Here is a 19,470-nt window from a genome sequence, read left to right on the forward strand (position 1 = left end):
AATTTCTTTGTTTTTCTGGAAGTGATTTCTTATTCCTCAACTTAAGTATCCTGTTCCTTTTCTGCTCATAATGGGCCCTTTTGTTTCAAAAACAAGTATACACGCTAAATATGCCATTTCGTGTAGGACTAATCCACCGTTATTTAAAGTAGGATAACAGCTATGCTATTGACCATGAAAGGGGTTGGTTTGGAATACATCTATACAGATACATATCCAAATACATCCATTTTGATACAACTTAATTCAACTTAAGTGATTTTCTGTTTCTTTTTTATCTCCCATATTTTTCCTGTTGATTACATTATCAGAAATCCTCAATTCCCTTCAATTATATATTTCTCTTCCCAGCCTAGACATCTTTCTAGTGTTTGTGCTCAGTTTTTGTACCAAGGGGTAGATGGATTGGCTTGTGCGATTTCTTCCAGATTAGTGAGAAACATACTTTAATAGTGTTTAATTAATGAACACATACAGGCGATACAGAACTTGGCTCGAATTAGGAGCGCTTGGTTGGTGTCGGGAACAGCATTTCCACCCGACAGCTATTCCCTGCTGGACCCGTTTGGAATTCGACTTCCATGCAAGTGTGTAGCGCACAGATCTGTCGTTTAGCGGGTTAGCTTGCTAACTGTATAACGGGAAATGAATGGAATTGGAGACGGTTTAACCAATAATTTTAAATAACAGATCGGTCAATGTGTCTAAACCCATCCACGACTAAGCTAGCTCGCTAGCTAACGCCTGTCCTCTTGAATTGCTTGTTAATTAATATAGCGAGCAGTAGCTAGCTATCGCTACCTAACATAGCTAGCCAGTTGGCTGACTAGCCAGAATTAGCTTGCTAGCGAACAAGCTACCTTAATTGCAAAAAATACTGTGAGTCGTCCTCAGAGCCTCTAAAGCTAACTGAATAACTTAGTATTAGCTAATTTGCGTGCTGTCTCAAGGTTAGCCGCCCTCCAGTTCTACAAGCTGCAAGTGGATCCTAGGTAGCTCTGCGTAGTACAGGTTAGTAGCCAGCCAGCTAGCTAGCTAGCAAGGAGTGGCTGGGAGTTTTTTGGGGGAGGTTTACCGTTAGTGTTTGCACGACATGGACGGCATCCCCGGGCAATGCTGGCTAATTTGACTAATTTGAAGAGGGTGATGTTTTCGTGCTAACTTAGCTTCCAGGCTGCACCAGTGACTGTTAACAGTAGGTGACTTGCTAGTTACTGTTCACCAGGCAACTCCCTCATTAGATACTATCTTTTCAGCTAGCTAGCTAGCTAGCTAGGTAACAGCACGTTTTTTTTATAGTTTGAGCGTCACATCTGTAAAACTAGCACATTCTAGGCTATATTGTCATAAGGTACATGAGGTTTTCAGACACTGATGCCTCATACGTTAAGTCCTGGTGGGATACCATTAAAGTAAATTGGAGCTAGTTATGTGCTTGAATAGATACTAGCCTATTTTAATATTGGCAGCCTGATCTTCATGGACCAGACTGTCTGGATGTCGCTAATATACCATGTTCTTATGCTCAGATTTCTGCAGATTTTCCACTCAGTGCTGATGTGTGTATGTGCACGTATGTTCGCAAATTTAACCTTAACACACATTAAAATGTAACTGAGCAGTGTGAAAATACTTCTATGTTGAATACATTAACCATGTGACGCTATATTATGCGTTTCTTGCTGGCTATGAAAGTATACATTGTCAGCTCAGTGCTAGCCATTTTTGGAAAGATGTCTACCCCTGCTAACGTTAGCAGCTTTCCTATGTAAACGCCATTGACTATTTTTGCTTATTTTTCTCGAGTTAGGAAAGAGAATGGAACCGTCGCAGCAGGGTGGCCCCGACCCCGCCTCAGAGGAGGTGAACCCCGCCTACCTGCAGCAGCTGCGGGAGTTGGACATACCTGAGGAAGCAGCCAAGCAGGTACCTGCTCCACTCTCCTCTGGGCCATGAGCTTCGTCAGGTCTCCTGCATTCAGTCCCTCCCTGACATGGGCCTCTATCCTTATCCGCTGCATCTTAACGTGTTCAAGCAGGATTCCCTGCGCGTATTAATACCATTTGAATTGAATATCAGCTTAACAGCATTGGTCTGGAATGCACAGTTAACTTCAAACCGACAGCCAATTTAGTTGGAAGTACATCCGCCTGTGTACAGTAGTTCAAATGTTGATTGGTAATTTTGCCAGAGGTTTGAGTGGCCAGACGCAGTACACTGCTTGGATATCTGTATTGCAGCCCTTGCAGTCAAAGGCTACTTGGCCTTTGTACATTACATTACACTACAGATATTTAGCAGGTACTCTTGTCCTGCGTGTCTTGCCCAGCTTCTTGTATTTTTCTTAGTGTCCATTTATACAGTTGCTTAAATAAATATGTTTATTATTATTATTAAATACTGGAGCATTTCAAGTGGAGTACCTTGCTCAAGCATTGTCATACGGTACCTGGGAATTGAACTGCGACCTATGTTTACAGGCCCAGTCCCATAACCAGTTATACGACACTGTCGTGCATTCTGCCGTTTCTGTAAGTGAGCCTGGGCTGTGTGTTCGCTTCCTCTCAGGCTCTTATACACACCAGAAACGTGTCTGCAGAGGAGGCTGCCATGTACTACTTCAACAAGCTGGAGAACGAGGTTATTATTATTATTATTATTATTACAGGTTGCAGTCCTGGGGGTACTGGTAGTAGCAATGATAATATTCGTTGTAGTAACTGAAGCAGAATTAAATGAAGCAGTTTCTTGATGACTGACTGACTGAATGGTCTGCCGACTAGCCTCAAGTTTACTTGTAAAGATGACATATTACCTGGTGATGGGCGGTTGCTAGGAGCAGCAGTAGTCATAGTGGTAGTACATTTTCAGTTAATTGATTCATAGATTGATTAACAGATGCTCACATCCTAGGTAGCTTTCAAATTTAAAATTTAAATAAGAAAAAACGTACCTCAAATCTCACATATTATCCTTGTGTCTGCTGATTTGAGAATTAAAGCCCATTCTTTTTTTCCAGGAGGAAGTTGATGATGATCTTGTATTCAAGATGGTGTTTGTGGTGAATATGGATCTGTCCATGGGGGTGGGAAAGGTCAGTGTCTCCATATTAACAAACGTTTTTCAGATTTGGTGTAATATTTCCATGCTTTCCATTACCATGTTGATTAATACTTTTGAAAATGTTGGACTTGCTCAGGGACCTTCATGAAGGTGCACACTTGTAAGAAATGAGAGCAGCTGAATTTAGATGTGCTTGTTGTGTGAAGTTTGAGCAGCTGAATTCAGAAGCACTCTTGCTGTGTCATGCGAGGGCAGCTGAATTCAGACACTCTTGCTGTGTGAGCAGCTGGATATATACTCGCTCTTGCTGTGTGATGTGAGAGCAGCTGAATTCAGACGCACTCTTGCTGGGTGACATGACAGCAGCTGAAATCAGACACACTCTTGCTGTGTCATGCGAGGGCAGCTGAATTCAGACACGCTCTCGCCGTGTGAGCAGCTGAATTCAGACGCACTCTTGCTGTGTGAGCAGCTGAATTCAGACACTCTTGCTGTGTGATGTGAGAGCAGCTGAATTCAGACGCACTCTTGCTGTGAGAGCAGCTGAATTCAGACACACTCTTGCTGTGTGAGCAGCTGAATTCAGACGCATTCTTGCTGTGTGAGCAGCTGAATTCAGACGCACTCTTGCTGTGTGAGCAACTGAATTCAGACGCACTCTTGCTGTGTGACGTGAGAGCAGCTGAATTCAGACGCACTCTTGCTGTGTGAGCAGCTGAATTCAGACGCACTCTTGCTGTGTGATGTGAGAGCAGCTGAATTCAGACGCACTCGATGTGAGAGCTGCTGAATTCAGATGCACTCTTGCTGTGAGAGCTGCTGAATTCAGACACACTCTTGTTTGCATGCAGGTGGCAGCGCAGGTTGCTCACGCCGCGGTGGGGCTGTACCAGGCCCTGCAGGAGAAGAACAGCTGGAGGGAGATGGCATGGAAGTGGGACCGCACTGGGTAAGTCCACGACCCCATCGTGAGTAGCCAATGCCCTTTCACGTTCAGTGCAGGACTTGATCCCATTTTATATCCCCAAGCTTATAAATACATTCTCAAAATAGGCCTCATTTTATAAATGTGGCATGTGAAATTGTGGGATGTGTTTGACATTGTATTTCGGGTATTTCACGAAAACTCCAAACAATGGAGTGGTCTGTCAATGGATGAGTGAACTAGATGGACTTGCTAATGGAGTTATTTTATACAGTCTCTCTGACCTGCTGCTGCCAGAGGGGGCAAGGGTAGAGGGAGGGTGACGGGCAGGGGGAAAGCGAGATCATTTCAGCACACTCCATGAGCATATACAGTGCAGTCCATAAGTATTTGGACAGTTATTTTGGCTCTGTTCTCCAGCACATTGGATTTGAAATGAAACGATGAATATGAGGTTAAAGTGCAGACTGCCTTCAGTTTGAGGGCATTTACATCCATGTCGGATGATCCGTGTAAGAATTGCACCCCCCCCCTCCTTTAGGGGACCAAAAGTAATTGGACAGTTGGCTTCTCAGCTGTTTCTGATCAGTCAGGTGTACTCAGTAGCTTTCTTAGTGTGCACGTATACGAAAGCTTTCAGCATCTAGTCCTGATTCTAGGATTTTGATTGCCTTGGGTGGTCCGTGGGGGACACTTTTGTGTGTGACACCGCCTTCCTGTCCCCACAGGGCACAGAAAGTGGTGATGCAGGGCACTAATATGGCACACCTACTGGAGCTGCAGGCCTTGGCCATGAGTCTCAGCCTTCCCACGTACCTGGTGCAGGATGCTGGCCACACCCAGGTGAGCACCTCTCTTCAACAAGTATATTTCAGAGCCATTACATTATTGGCATTTGGCAGACGCTCTTATCCAGAGCAACGTACAGTTGATTAGACTAAGCAGGAGACTATCCTCCCCTGGAGCAATGCAGGGTTAGGGGCCTTGCTCAAGGGCCCAGCGGCTGTGCGGATCTTACTGTGGCTGCACCGGGATTAGAACCACCGACCTTGCGTGTCCCAGTCCTTGCGTGTCCCAGTCCCCTGTTCTTCCCGTGAACACTCAAGTAAATTCTATTGGTGTTTTCATCCTGGAGAATCTCTATAGAGGAGTTACAAGAAAGCAGATTCAGTGTCCACATGTTTGACAGTTTAAAAAGGTTTAAAAACATGTATACGTAATTTGCTACAGTTGCCACTTCAACTGCTAAGCTAACGGTTGTGATTAGGGATGCATCAGTGTGGTTTTTTTAGGTCGATCTCAGGTTTTTCCCCACCCGTATCCGCCAATGCCGATTTCTAAAGCTTTTCAGACATGCCTACACAGGTAATTCGGTGATATCACGAACGAAAGATGTAATGTAATTGCAACACACTCCCAGGAAATTAAAGGACATTTTTTTGTTCTTTTCCTTATGTAGTATCATCCCCTTAACTGGACTGAACAGCAATTTAATTTAATTTTTTACCAAAAAAAATCCATGTTGTTTAGTGACACTCTGTTAACTCTGCACTAGGAAAAAACCTTATTTAGTGCTATTTTACATATTAACCCTGCACTTTTATTAAGCTAGTTGCAATGAAATATCTAATATTTAGTCAAAAGATGCAAAAGACTTGTGTAAACTTAAGACTGGCAAATGGTTTAAAAGGTCTGTTGGTGTGTCAAATCAAAATGAACCAAAATGAATACCAAATAAATAAATAATTAATAAAATGAGTAGCAATTTAGTAAATAAAATGATTGAAACAGTCTTTAGCATAATAATAATAATAATATTATAGTTATAAACCAGTAATATATGTTATATAACTATATTATAAAGCACATTTTTGGATCCTATTACAGTCGGTTTCAGTTATTTGTCATACAAAGTACAATGTGCTGATCCGATTGCGCGCTTTAAAGCTCTGCCGATTCCGATTCCCTTCCTGCATATCGGTGCATCCGTAGTTGTGCTGTAGGTGTTGACGGTGATAAACTCCCTGCAGGTTTGTGTAAATTGATTGTGCATCCCTGGGTAGGTGGAGCCTGGCTCTCGCACTGTCCTGGCCCTGATTGGAGAAGAGGAACTGGTCAGCAACGTGACCGGCAGCCTGAAACTGCTCTGAGGGCCGGGGGGGGACACGCCCCGCAGCGCACCGCGGCGAACAGCAGGGGGCAGCATCGGCTTTCAGCGGGAGGGTCCTGGCACACTAGCATCGCAAAAAAACAAAAAAAAAACAAAGCGGGGGGGGGGAAAAAAACAGCATAAAAAAAACTCACAGCCATCTTCTCAATTCTGTTCCATCACCGCCACAAACCGGCAGGGTTGGGGGGGTGGGGTCTGGTGGGGGTGTCGAATCGGAGAGGCCCCTGTAGCCATAAAAGGAAAAAACTGATTTTTGGACAGTTAAAAAGACATAGTTGCAAGAAGGTAATCAGGAGTCAAAATTAGCTTTTAGCTGTAGAATTGGATGACACTTATAAACGCTGTCATCCACCTGTCGTTATTTAAAAGATTATATCCTGCTGAAAGAAATGCTGCAGGAGACGATATATCTGTTTATGGGTTATTTTTAATCTAAAGTAGTAAAAGTGAGTCAAAGTTTATTTGGAACCGTCTTGTGGATACCCCTTGAAAATAAGGACCTTCTGTTTTAATAGTGTGATTAAATAGGGCCATGTTGCCTGTTGTATTGGTGTACAGATTGGGTAGATGTTGCTGTTTTTATCCTAGGGGAGTGCTAGCAGTGAGTTATAACAGTATACGTTCATGTAGAATGGCTATCATAAGTTATGCGTTTTCTCTGCGGTGCCATTTCCAACGATCCCTTCTGCATCCGGGTCCGTTCCTCTGTGGGAGTTGGGAAATGGAGTTCAGTGTGATTGACTTCCTCCCCCTTTTTTTAATACGATTCCCAGACCGGAGAACAGCTCGGGGCTCCACTGCGGTCCGTTCTCCGGTCGTCACGTGACGTCTTCCCCCTTGCATTGCCGCCCTCCCCCCTCCTTTTGTCCTCGTCTTTTTGTCGGAGACCCCGAAAGGGTTTTTCGGGGGACTTTGGCGTCCGCCCTGACGGAACTTGGCGGTACACGAGAGCGGGAATGGGCGCGCTCTTAATTTGTAATATAACGGGCGGGAGGCGGAACAGGGTTCGCGTCGAACGTTCTTAGTCATTCCAGATGTGAAGTGTGTAAACGCACGGAGGACTGTGCATGATTCCGCATGGTGTGTATGAATATGCACACACACACACACACACACACCCACACCCACCCACGCACACACACACATATACTCCCAAGGTTATATCAGCTGTAGGAGGCCCTGTTCCTGCAATTCCATTGTCCTGCAGGTTTTCCTGTCCATGAATGGCAACAGAATAAGCCAGAATAAGTTTCTTTGTTGAAACTTCTTAAATTCCTGTCTTGGAAAAGACAAGACAAAAATTGGCATTCATAATTATTTTCATTCTTTTGCAACTAACAAATGCATGTATTTCTCGCTAACTTACTATCTTGATTTGTTTAATACATGGATTAGCAATGTCAGAGGGACTTTGCAAACAGTTTGGCTTGTAGCTCATTGGATTGTACAGCCAAATGACAAAGACTGGAATTTGCTGCCAAGAGGACAAGCTAGTGGGTGCCTGCACAAACCCAGTATAATTACAAAGTGGCGCATTTTTAACGGTAGGTTCATGTTCAGAATTGCCTGGCTTTCTGACCATTTCACTTGCAACACTAACAATGATTATTCAAAAATCCTGAATTTGAAAATGAATCTGAAAATGGGAACCTTGAATCTAGAAATATGGGCCAAATTGGAAAAGAAAACCTGCAGGTTATATGTCATTGTAGGACAGTTTGCCAGCCCCCGTTGATAGAGGGAGCTCACTCCGTACAGAACTGACAGTGCTTGTGCTCTATGCCAATAACAAACACAAAATAATGCAGTGCTTATGTACAAAAAAAAGCAAAGTCATGCTGAAATGTGTTTTTTCTTTTCTTTTTTCTCTTTTTTTTTCTCTTTCCTTGTTTGGTAACCTTGGTGAAGGTGATTTCCATTCTGCAGTAATATTACCCTCTTACATAATGTGCCATTTTGACATGTGGAACACTGACAAGGGAACTATGAACTGCACCAAAAATAATTTACAAAAAAAGTGTAGCCTAAGTTATTGTAAGGATTTCCAGTGTGTAGAGAGAGGGCAATATGTTATGTGAATATATTATGTAAAATATATAGTATTTAAACAAAATTTCTGTTGGTAAATGTTCTTCACCCATAAATGTTAGGCTTCAAGCCATTTCAAATAACTGTTGCTTAATGCTCATTCTGCTGCTACATTTGAGTTAACTGTGCTTGCTAATAGCAATTTTAAAATGTGTTAAACTGTGGGGAATATTAAAATAATCCATAAGTGAACTGAGCTTGTACTTGTGGCTGGAGTGTTTTATAAACACCACATCTTATTTTATGACAGCTTTTCTCAAAGCTGCATGCATAACCGACATTACCATTTTCACACAGGGTTGAAATACGGCGGTCTAACTATGAATATGAACCCAGCATTTACAAGAGGAGATGATTTTCTCGCTCATGGTTAGTTAATGTCGAATGTAGGAGTGTCCAAGCTTAACTGAAAAGGGCCTGTATGGGTGCAGGAAATAGTTTTAACCAAGCGTGAGCCAACTTGATTTTACTTATCAAGGTCTTGTTTGAAGACCTGATTTATTAATCAAGTGTCGTAGAGCTAGGCTAAAACAAAAACCTGTACCCACACAAGCCTTTTTGGATCAGACTCTGTCTGTCATGTTGGCATCGGCGCATTTTATTACCTGAACAGGTAAGATGAACAATGACACACCTACATGCTATTCACTTCAAACCTCTATTTAAGCCTCAAGAATCAAGGTTTCCCTCGTTTGCAATGATGTGAAGATACAAAGTTAAACAGGAAAATAAGCAATTGTAAAACATCAAAAGGGAACAATAAATTACTAGTTAAAACAATTACACACTGAAGGGCCTTGGTTCTGATTATAGTCCAAAGTTACTGAGAACACGTCTGTGTTTGTGTTGAAGATAATCCTGCATAAAAACTAATGGCTGATTTTCCAAGATCAGAATAGACACACAGGACTTTAAGCAATAGACAGTTATTAGAGCAAGTTGTGCTTGCAGCTGAAGCTGTGTTTTACTCAATGCAGAATATCCTGGACGAAAATAATCTGGAATGCAAAAAAAGAATTGCCTGCACCCTTTAGTGGAGTGGTTGATGTCCAATGTCTTTATTGGTGTGGTGTGATTGCAAAGTGCTAACAGTTCCTGATAGCTAATGAAGTACCCTATTGAGCTTTCTTCAGTGAAGCTGTTTAATTGGATCCAAGGTGGGTTGTTGTCTTTGAACAAAATATTTAATCTGAACTTGTTTAGTCACAACATTCAGTGGTAAAAAGAGTTTGCTGAATCTCAATAACAAGATGTTTTTGCCCACAGAACTGCTGCTCACTGGGTGTTCTTTGTTTTTCGCACCATTCTTGGGAAATCCCAGGAGATCACCAGTTTCTCTTGCACCAATAAACATTACACGGTTAAAGTCACTTGCATCACATTTCTTCACCATTCTGACATTTGGTCTGAAAAACAGCTGTACCTCCTGACCATGTCTGCATGAATTTAGGCATTTAGCTGCTGCCACATGATTGGCTGATTAAATATTTGCATTAACACGTTGGTGTACAGGTATACCTAATAAAGTGATCATTACATTACATTAGTGACATTTGGTCTCTATGGACCCGAGGCTCCTCTAAGACAACAGGTGAAGCATGGAAAAAACATGGATATCACACATAACACATATTTCTTTAATATTAAATTAAATTATCATTGCTATGACTATTCCCCCTTATGGAGCAAAACAGAAATGCTTCTTCTCCGAATCAGGTCTGTTACGGTAAAACAGCGCCCCCTCTCGTGAAGCAAACGCATTTTTGCTTCACTTAGGCATAAAAGGCATTGATTGGATATTTGTGGATTTATGACGCGTTTTTAAGTCCACATGCTTTACTTATGGTCGGTCTCCATGTTGATTGACATAAAGTCTAACCAATCAGAACATCACAGTTAAACTCATTCGTCACTTGCGCTTACCAATTTTTGGGGGGGGGCTTTCGGGTATTGTGTTGAGAATTGAGATCGAGAGAGATGCTGTGTAAAAGTTATTATATCAATTGTTTACATTTTAATGTCTGACGTGTTGTATATATTGTTGTAAATACTTGAGCTTAAGAGTTTTTCTTTATTTAGAAAACCACTAAGACCACTAAATCTGGAAACAGAAATAAGCCAGCTAATTGCTATCATTCTGGTTATCTAAATAGCTAATTAACGTTAATTCGACTGTATTAATTTCATTTGGATTTTGGAATTGGGAGAAAATCGCATTTGCGAGTGCAAGTGAAGGTGAAAACATCCTGGATAAGATTCTGCGGGATTATTTTACATCCATGAGTTATGAGGAGAGGTTGGAAGTGAAACATCAGGGCAGATCCAGGCCTAAAATCAACTTGATCCAGCGAATGCCTTCGGTTCGTCGGAGTTTCAAATAATCTTGGGATGAAAAAAGTGGACAGGTAGCTAGCTTGCTAACGATCCGCATGTATTGCGTGTTATTTAAGTGCGTTGCTGCAGGAGATGTGTGTTTAAAGTTTGCAAGGGGTGGCTGATTACGTAGTTTCGACAGGTCTGTTAAGATTCACGCTTAATTTAAATAGCATGCCAGTGCAACCGTGCAATTTAGCAAGTTGGGAAATGTGGTTGATTGATGCGATTTTATTCTTGGGTTGTCAGGAGCTGGGGGCATAACGTGAAAGTTTGGATAACAGGGGGACCTGAACTATATAGAGAGAGCTGACTGAAGTTCCGTTTTTTTTGTTTGGTGTTAATTGTATTTTATTTTAATTTTTGTTATTGAAATTCTATCAAATATACAGAGGGAAATGTATAGGAATATCCACCCCCTCCAAATGGTTTTTTCTGTATCAATAAATCAATCAATCATTCAACGTCGCATCTTCCGGGATTCCGAATGCAACTTGTCATGAAAAGCTCCGCATCACCAGCCCCAGACAGTTCTGTTACGGTGAATATCACTCAGGTAGGCTGTGGTATCATAATTAGGCTACTGTTTTAATTAAGAAACCACGATTAAACAAAACTACGATGTAGGTCAGTTGGGCTTGCCAGTTGCCACCTTCACGCGAGCAAGTAAGCTAGTCTAAGTACTGTATCAGTAAAACGACGTTATCTCGATCACGCCATCATGCACAACTTAGAAATATGCAATTAGTTTCTGAAGCAGGTAGTTATGTTTTGCATAATTTTGTTAGTTTAGTGATTCGTCATCCCCTTTTCTTTATCGCCAGTTTTCTAAAAACGTGATGTTTAAAAGTGTATTATTGTTTGGGCATTTCCCCGTTAAATAAAACTTTCAATCAATCAACCTGTCTCCAATGAAAGTCAAAATACTTCTCAGCTCCCTGACCCTGGATTAGTTTTTCAGCCACATGCATAGATGTAACAAATATATCAGAGTGTGATTGTGTGTGTGTGTGTGTGTGTGTGTGTGTGTGCGTGCGTGCGTGCGTGCGTGCGTGCATGCGTGCGTGCGTGCATATGTGTTTTTGAACTGTGTGATGCTCAGAAACATATTACTAAAATCAAACTAGTTTAATACCATATGTCTCAGTTTTAAAATGTATGCAGTGTAACAAAATGATACAGACCATGAAAACAGAAGACATTTTGCTGACATTTTGGTCCAGGTCTTTGCTTTTAATTTGTGTTTGGGATAAACATTCCTTTTTAGTTATTTTAATTATTCATTTAAATTATTTATTGCATGTGTTTTATATGTTTTATTATTCATTTTCCTGGAATAAAAATTGAAGACCACGGTCAATATAAATGGCATGTGTGAATGGAGAATGAACCGTGCCACACTTAGGAAGTATTCATACTGGAAAGGTATGATCTGTTTGAATTCCATTAAATTGCATCCTTCCTAACCGTCTTTCTCAAAGAAACCACTTATCTAATGTGACTGAAATGGTCTAAACAGTTGAACACTGGCCGATTGCATTACTACATCAAATCTGTGGTTTCAGTAGAATTGAAACTGGTCCCATGTTATGAACATAGTGTGTGATTATGGATGGTGGTGGTGTGGCAACATCGGGGTGGGAATAGTGAGTGTCGGTGGGGTGAGTGCCCCCTTTTTTTTTTTTTTTGCTTGAGCCCCCAAAGACCATACAAAATTATTTTAAAAATTGAAGCGGTTGCAGGTATGAGAGAGAGTGCAGTTATTGCGGCTCTTTTTCAAAACTTGGGCAAACATACTATGGAGCAGCTGTTACGTATACAAATATAACAACTGATTAAAATATTGTTTAGTTTGTCCATTGAATATGCATAGGTGATGGATAGTGAGATGTCATAATCTGATTTAATAAATGTGATTAGTACATGCCTACTTGTCATTGTATTCTTGAGGCATTGTATTCTTTTTTGCCTTGATCGTTGAAGAGAAGGCAGTTCACTTTGAATGGCAGGACTATAGTGATCAATTTAAAGCAGTTTAATGGGCTGCCTATAGCTGTAGTCAGTTTTTATCACCTCAAAATGGCCGAGGTCAACAGGTAAAGCATGGCACTAACAGGAGTTTGATGTTCAAACTCAGGGGTGATGGTGGGCTTGCTTCACCAAATTCCAATCCCTTTTTTCCCTCTTTTTTTCTTTTTCTTTCTCTTTTTCTTGCCCCAAGCTCCAGCCATAGGGAGAGGCTAGGAAAAGATGAAAGAAAAATAAGTCAAGAAAATCTTCCTAAAAAAAACGTCCTCAAAGGAATGCGCTCTTGTTTCCTCATGAGACAGGGAAGTTCTGGTGTTCTTAACTTCCAACTTGTAGCTCCTAGAAGGAGCATTTAAGCACTTGGAATGAGCCCAGTGTGTATTATCGCACAGGTCCACCTGGGAGGCTGGCATCATGTTTACACCCACAGTCTAGCGGAAAGGATGTTTTTTTGCCTCCAGACGAGTCATCTCCCATTTTTGGAACAGAGTCATGCTCCCGGGTCCTGACCAGTCCACCATCCTCAAGCTAAAACACTCCCGAATTGTTTTTGTCGTTTGGTAAACACAACTGCGAGAGGGATAGAATGTGCTGAGCCGTGAAGTGCCCTCAGCTTTATAGAAGCTGTTTAAGGGCGTGGCCTGGTGCCACTTTTTCCCATGGATACAGCCAGGCGGTTACTCGTGGGGACGCCCAAGACACCGCACCCAAAGTGTCCTGACAGAAAGAGAACTCATGAGGGCGCTCACAACCTGCAGTGGGAATAACTGCCACTAGATGGAGCGTGCAGACCAGACACTGAAGCTGTCGGGGTCGAAAACTATACTGGTGCTGGAGACTGAGAGTCTCCTGGTTTTTGTATTCAGTTTCAAATCAGCAGTCAGTTTAGACCAAGGAAACCAGGGTCAGGCTCAGCCCCAACAAAATGTAAGGTGGGCTATATTCGAACGACAGATGTGTGCGATGCAACTCCCAGGAGGTGATCATGGACAGTCTTGGCCTCAGCCAGAGGGAGTGGCACACAGCTCAACCGCCCTTCCCTCCTGAGCTAATGTCGCCCCGACGCCAACACCTCTCACCTGCCATGACGCTCCACAAACAAAATAGAAAAGTGACTAACATACCCAACAGCTCAAGGAAAGGTGTAGTGCTCTTCCACAGTGGGGCTTCCTACAGTATCAGACAGTTTTCTTGGAATAAATGGGCTTAAGAGGACAGAAACTGGTTGAGTTGTAGGGGAAAGAAGTTGTGGGCTCTCCGGGTACAGGGGCTGGAACTGGAGCTGACACATTCCCAATCAGGCTTTCAGGTTTTTATCATCTTACCAAACTCCTCAAAAAACCTGCAACAATAACTCACCTCCTGTGTCTTGCTGTATTTTGCTGCCTTCCTTCCCTCAGGCCTTGGCCTTCTGCAACCTTTGCGGCCCTAAATATTTTGTTTTATTTCTTCTTTCCTCCCACACCATTGGTAAATGGACTGCATTTATATATACACTCACTGAGCACATTAGTAAGTATTTACTAGACTTATTTTTTAGACTTCTACTGATGTAGCCTATCCACTTAGAGTTGTGATGCGTTGTGTGTTCAGAGATGCTCTTCTGCTTACCACTGTTGTAATGTGTGGTTATTTGTGTTACTGTCACCATCTTGTCAGCTTTGACCAGTCTGGCCATTCTGTCCTGACATCTGACGTTAACAAGGTGTTTCTGTCTGCAGAACTGCTGCTCACTGGATTTGTAAAGTTTTGTTTTTTTTCCCCACCATTCTTTGCAAACTCTAGAGACTGGTGTGCGTGAAAATCCCAGGAGATCAGCAGTTTCTGAGATGCTCAAACCACCCTGTCTGCCACCAACAATCATTCCACGGTCAAAGTCACTTAGATCAAATTTTTTCCCCATTCTGATGGTTGATGTGAACATTAACTGAAGCTCCTGACCCATATCTACATTATTGTATGCATTGCACTGCTGCCACACAATTGGCTGATTAGATAATCGCATGAATAAGTAGGTGTAATAAAGTTAAAATGTCGCTAATAAAGTGTGCGGTGAGTGTGTATCGTATCTGCACGTATAGGACCGCTCACACCTCCTGACCTGGAGTTGCTTTCCATAAGGGTGATCCGCAACACCAAAATGCTAACATTCGGTGTGCCGTGTACCAGAACTGACGAACGGCCTGCGCATATTACACCCAGGAGGGAAGGTTGGACTCCCACACTTTGGCCCTGCCCCTCCCCAAAACCCGGCCAGCTGCCTCATTCACTATGGACACCACAAACAGCAGCACCTACATGCTTTTCAGGGAGCGCAGTCGCCCGCCTTTTCTGTGACAACGAGCGCATTCACTTGTGTTCTGGCACGAAAATGAAATTGCCTTGGGGACAAAGTGAATAATATGTTCTTGTAAACGGTTGCCAAGGCAGGGAATGATTGGGGCGTGTCTGATTCTGACTGTGCCTCCTTGAGCTGCCACTATATTTGTCCATGTATTGTGAAGTTGCAATATCTAGTCTTGATTGTATATTTCATTGCAGTATATTCTGTGAGGATTCGTCTAGATCTCTGTGTTAAATGCTTTCATATTTCCTTTCCTGAATCCTGAATTTAAGTATAAAAAAAAGAGGTTAAAAGCATCCGTTTTGTAGTCTTGACATGGTTCAACCATAATAAAATTAAGAGACAAACTGAAATAAACCACACTGGTCTTCCTTCAAGTCACACTTGTTTTATTCAGACTTTCCAAAGAATTTTCATCAGACATGTCATTTTGGTTTCATGAGGTTGAACCACGTTCTCACAGTTGACCGGGGTACACAGACAGGGTTGTTCAGAGCACAATTGGTCTGATTTCCCCCAATTTGAACTCCTCATATCACAACACCCCTATTGGGTAGTGTCAGAATCACCACACAATTCTTTTTAAATGCTACAATATTTACTCTCCCAAGCATCTTAGTTCAGAGTTCCCATTTCACATTACGAAGGTTTAAAAACTTCAAAATAAAATACAGTTTAAATAAGCAAATAGAGTAATAATTGCAAGAGAGATGTTGTTCTTTCCAGTATTGGCATAATCCTGTTTTAATGACTCGAGTCAATTGTTCACAGATGCTTTTCCTTTAGAAACCATGTGTGTTCTGGAAAATGCATGTTCTTTAAACCTTTATTTGATTAAAAAAATTATAATAATACAAAACAGAAAAACTACAGTGAACAGGTGAGAAGCAACAACAAGCATCATGTCTTGCTTCCAATAAAATCTCATAAAATCTCTATTTCATCACATAGCATCTCCTCAAAGTAATTATAACATTTACGCAAAGCAAAAATGAAAATATAATTATATATATTACTTAATTCATGTTAATATACACAGTCGATAATAGATAAATAATATATAATTTTCCACAGTTTTTGTATCTCATTTGGCAAGTTCTTTTTTTAAGCTGATTACAATTCTGGGAAAATATCAGAACAAAAAAAGTGAGGATATGTACTATTTATCTGGATTTTGAATAATGAAGTCTCTCATACACACCCACACACACTTACAGTACGTGTGCTTGTGTCTTTATGTTCTCTAATTCACGTCTTCAATACAGCAACAGTTTCCCTCAAAGTTATTTATAATGGATGTTTCCAACACACACATTCGACATAACATATGTATCTTTATGACATATTTACAGTTGTCAAACATTTATTGGCATTGTTGTTAATATCATATTTTGGCACATCTGATTGAATGTGTTTGTCTTACAGTGGGGCACCGGAAATCAATGCCTGAAAGGCAGTTTTCTGTTTATTTTTTATTTTTTATTAACTTGTTTTCAATATGAACCATAATTTCATACATTCTTCAATTGCACAAATCTCACATAGCTTCGAAGCATCGTTCCTTCACAATGCATACTCCAGCACTTACTCACAGCTCTCGTTGTGGTCCTACACAGTTAAGCCAGTAAACTGTGACTTTAGTACTTCTCAGGGGCACAGCAAATGTGGCTCAACCTGGAATGGAACTGGCAGTCATCAGCTGATTGTTCCCTGGCCTTCATGTTTTGGGTTTATAGGTTCAGATTATGTCTCAGTGCCATAAGAAGGCTCTACAGAGGCCTCTTCACCCTCACCCAGCACACACCAGACTGCTGTCTCTCTAAAGCAGTAGTCCTACATCTTGATTAGCTGAACTCCATTCTATCTCTTAGGCAAGAATGCCCACAAATGTAACTTTTCAAAGGGAAATGTGACATGTTTCATTGACGCAGTTTCTGTGTGCGTGGCTGAAATGGTCCTTATTTGAAATACTTATTGTATGTCTTCCTTCTACACTGTAAATCTGTCCAAATATCATGCCCTCTTTATCTTTCAAACTGTTTCCAGTCCCCTGGGGGAATAATCCTGAGGCAACTTGTGCTGCTTAAATCATTGCTAAATCAGTACTCTGCATGTTGACAAAATATCATATGGCAATGCCACTGGCAATTGACAAGGGGCAGCAAGGATACATGCAGTAGGCACATATTGACCCAAAATGAGCAATAATGTTAAGATATACTTGAGGGTGAATACTTCTCAGTAAGTGGCAATATCTTAATAAAGTCGATTAATACAAACAAAATTATTTTGTTTTTTTGCATTGGTAATTGTCATACAACAGTGGCTCATCCAATGTGCATAAATGTACCTGAAAGTGTAAATTATATAATGAAATTATCTTGTATATTCAACTGAACATTTAATTGTATTACTGTCAAATCACAAATAATATTGTTTCCGATATAATTAATGCTTCACCAAAAACATGCCATCCAAGGCATGCTACCGTAGCTCAGCCAACTGGATTACTGTGACATTCTCTATGTAGCTCATCTAAAATTGTAAAATATATTATCACAGAATCCAGGTTGGCCTATGGTCATTTATGACACAGGCAAGCAGATTTACTTCTTTATTATTTAAAGAAATTTGAAATTGCTTCGGTTTATGAAACTGTGTTGAATCGATGTGCTCTGAACGCAGATGGCAACCTTGTTTACTTCTACATACCTCTCTAGACTAGTTCTCAAAGTTATTGTTTTAGGTTTCATTTTCATCTAATTGGGCCTTAAAATGGAGCTTTATGCCATGGCAGGTTTCCTGCTGCCCCTCTCTGCGTTTCTATGGCACTGTGGTTAACAAAATAATACAGGCTTAACCATAACATTTCAATTTTAATTATATTCACTGTAAACATTTTGTTAACATTGTATCAAATGGGATGCATATATTTGCACTGGTGTGGTGCTCCAAAACTATTTGTTGCTTATAGCCTAGCTAAAGTTGTCAATTTATTCTGTTAGTCTGACTAAAACCTTGAATTGTGACACATTAGCCTACTCAACTAAAATAGCTGTGCACTGAAGCAACCCAGTGTCAGCAGAGGTATTGTCATTACATCTGCCACTGTATTGCCACAGTTTTAGTCACCTTACGATTTCCGCCCTGGAAGTTTTGTTTATTTTTATTTTTTCCATTTTGTGAAGTCTGTAAAAGTGCATTTTGACACTGTCTTGACAAAAATTCACCATCTTTTTTTTATCGATTTGTGGAACCTTATACTGCTGTTGAATGTTTTCCTGTTGAATTTGTTTTTCATCACCTGCTCTCAACGAGACTTGGGGCTTGCTTGGTTTCTTAGCTCAGCTGTAATTAAATAGTCTGCTCACTGCATTGACATAAGCAACAAGCTACTTTTCTGAAAGATAAGTCATTTTCATGGCGATGACAAAGTCGTGCCACTGACAATACTCATGTATTCCACATATATTCCTGAAGAATGTAGGAAACCGTAAGGATGAGAACGGGATCATTAGTTTACCTTGAGTCAGAGAGCACTTGCATTGTATCGATGCTCCAATCGACTTTGAAAGGCTGCTATGGTCTCAAAACATAAGAGTCCATAAGAAAATGTTCTTATTGGTTAGCTCAGAGAAGCACGAGTGGAGGAGTGCAAATGTGTATTCTGTGCTCATGAAAAAGTATCTTTAATGTCTTAACCTCACACACCGTGGTTCACAGACCTGATGCTGTAAAATGAGCCATTGTTATTTCTTACTTCTTTTTTGTTTGTTTGCAGTGCAACTTCCTGAGAGATTGCTCTGAGATACAAATACGTATTGAAACTACACAACGCAATCTATTGAGGTGTAGCCTACTAAGAAAACTAAAAACGAGCAGGCTCAGTCATCCAAGAGATGCTATTATAGCTCAGCCAACTGGATTCTTGTGACATACTTTTAAAATATATTATCACAGAATCCAGGCTCCGGACATTTATGACACAGGCAAACAAATTAGCTTTTTCATTATTTAAAGAAATTTGAAATTGCATCGCTTTATAAAAATGTATTTTATCGGTGTGCTCTGAACGCAGTTGGCAACCTTGTTTACTACTACATACTTCTCTAGACTAGTTCTAAAAGTTATTATTATAATTTTTTGGTTTAATTTTCATAAAATTGGGCCTTAAAATTGAGCTTACACTGCCCCTCTCTCTGTTTCTATGGCACTGCAGAATAAAGAGGAAATTGAGACCTTGAGTGTACATGAACACAACGACAGTCTAAGACTTAACTGTGAATGCTGATGTCTGAGGACCGTATCATATCAAACTTGGGACGCCTTGTGTAACATTGAGACGCCCTGCCTAACAATGAGATGCCCTGTGTGACATTGAGATGCCCCGTGTAACATTGGGACGCCCTGTGTGACATTGAGATGTCCTGTGTAACATTGGGACGCCCGTGTAACATTGAGACGCCCTGTGTGACATTG

General features: G+C 41.0%; 1 protein-coding gene across 4 annotated transcripts; it reads left to right on the forward strand.

Moving 5' to 3' along the window:
* The first annotated feature begins 471 nt into the window (after positions 1-471).
* LOC133139317 (probable peptidyl-tRNA hydrolase 2) lies at positions 472-6,244 on the forward strand. Of its 4 annotated transcripts, none has more exons than XM_061258767.1 (7): positions 472-587; positions 1,811-1,926; positions 2,569-2,640; positions 3,020-3,094; positions 3,915-4,012; positions 4,717-4,831; positions 6,052-6,244. In XM_061258767.1, the coding sequence occupies exons 2-7, from the start codon at positions 1,819-1,821 to the stop codon at positions 6,136-6,138; spliced, it is 555 nt and encodes a 184-aa protein (XP_061114751.1). In that variant the 5' UTR covers positions 472-587; positions 1,811-1,818; the 3' UTR covers positions 6,139-6,244. The 4 variants fall into 4 exon arrangements, with proteins under 4 accessions (XP_061114751.1, XP_061114752.1, XP_061114753.1 ...); XM_061258768.1 differs by having other exon boundaries at positions 515-1,011; XM_061258769.1 differs by lacking the exon at positions 472-587 and adding an exon at positions 1,077-1,195.
* Positions 6,245-19,470: the final 13,226 nt, after the last annotated feature.

The sequence above is a fragment of the Conger conger genome, chromosome 10, assembly GCF_963514075.1.
Source record: "Conger conger chromosome 10, fConCon1.1, whole genome shotgun sequence".
NCBI lineage: Eukaryota > Metazoa > Chordata > Actinopteri > Anguilliformes > Congridae > Conger > Conger conger.

Coding starts and splice junctions, on each gene's coding strand:
- LOC133139317 (XM_061258767.1), top strand. CDS start 1,819: ATGGAACCGTCGCAGCAGGGTGGCCCCGACCCCGCCTCAGAGGAGGTG. Junction 1,927..2,568: donor CTGAGGAAGCAGCCAAGCAG/GTACCTGCTCCA, acceptor GCTTCCTCTCAG/GCTCTTATACACACCAGAAA. Junction 2,641..3,019: donor TCAACAAGCTGGAGAACGAG/GTTATTATTATT, acceptor CTTTTTTTCCAG/GAGGAAGTTGATGATGATCT.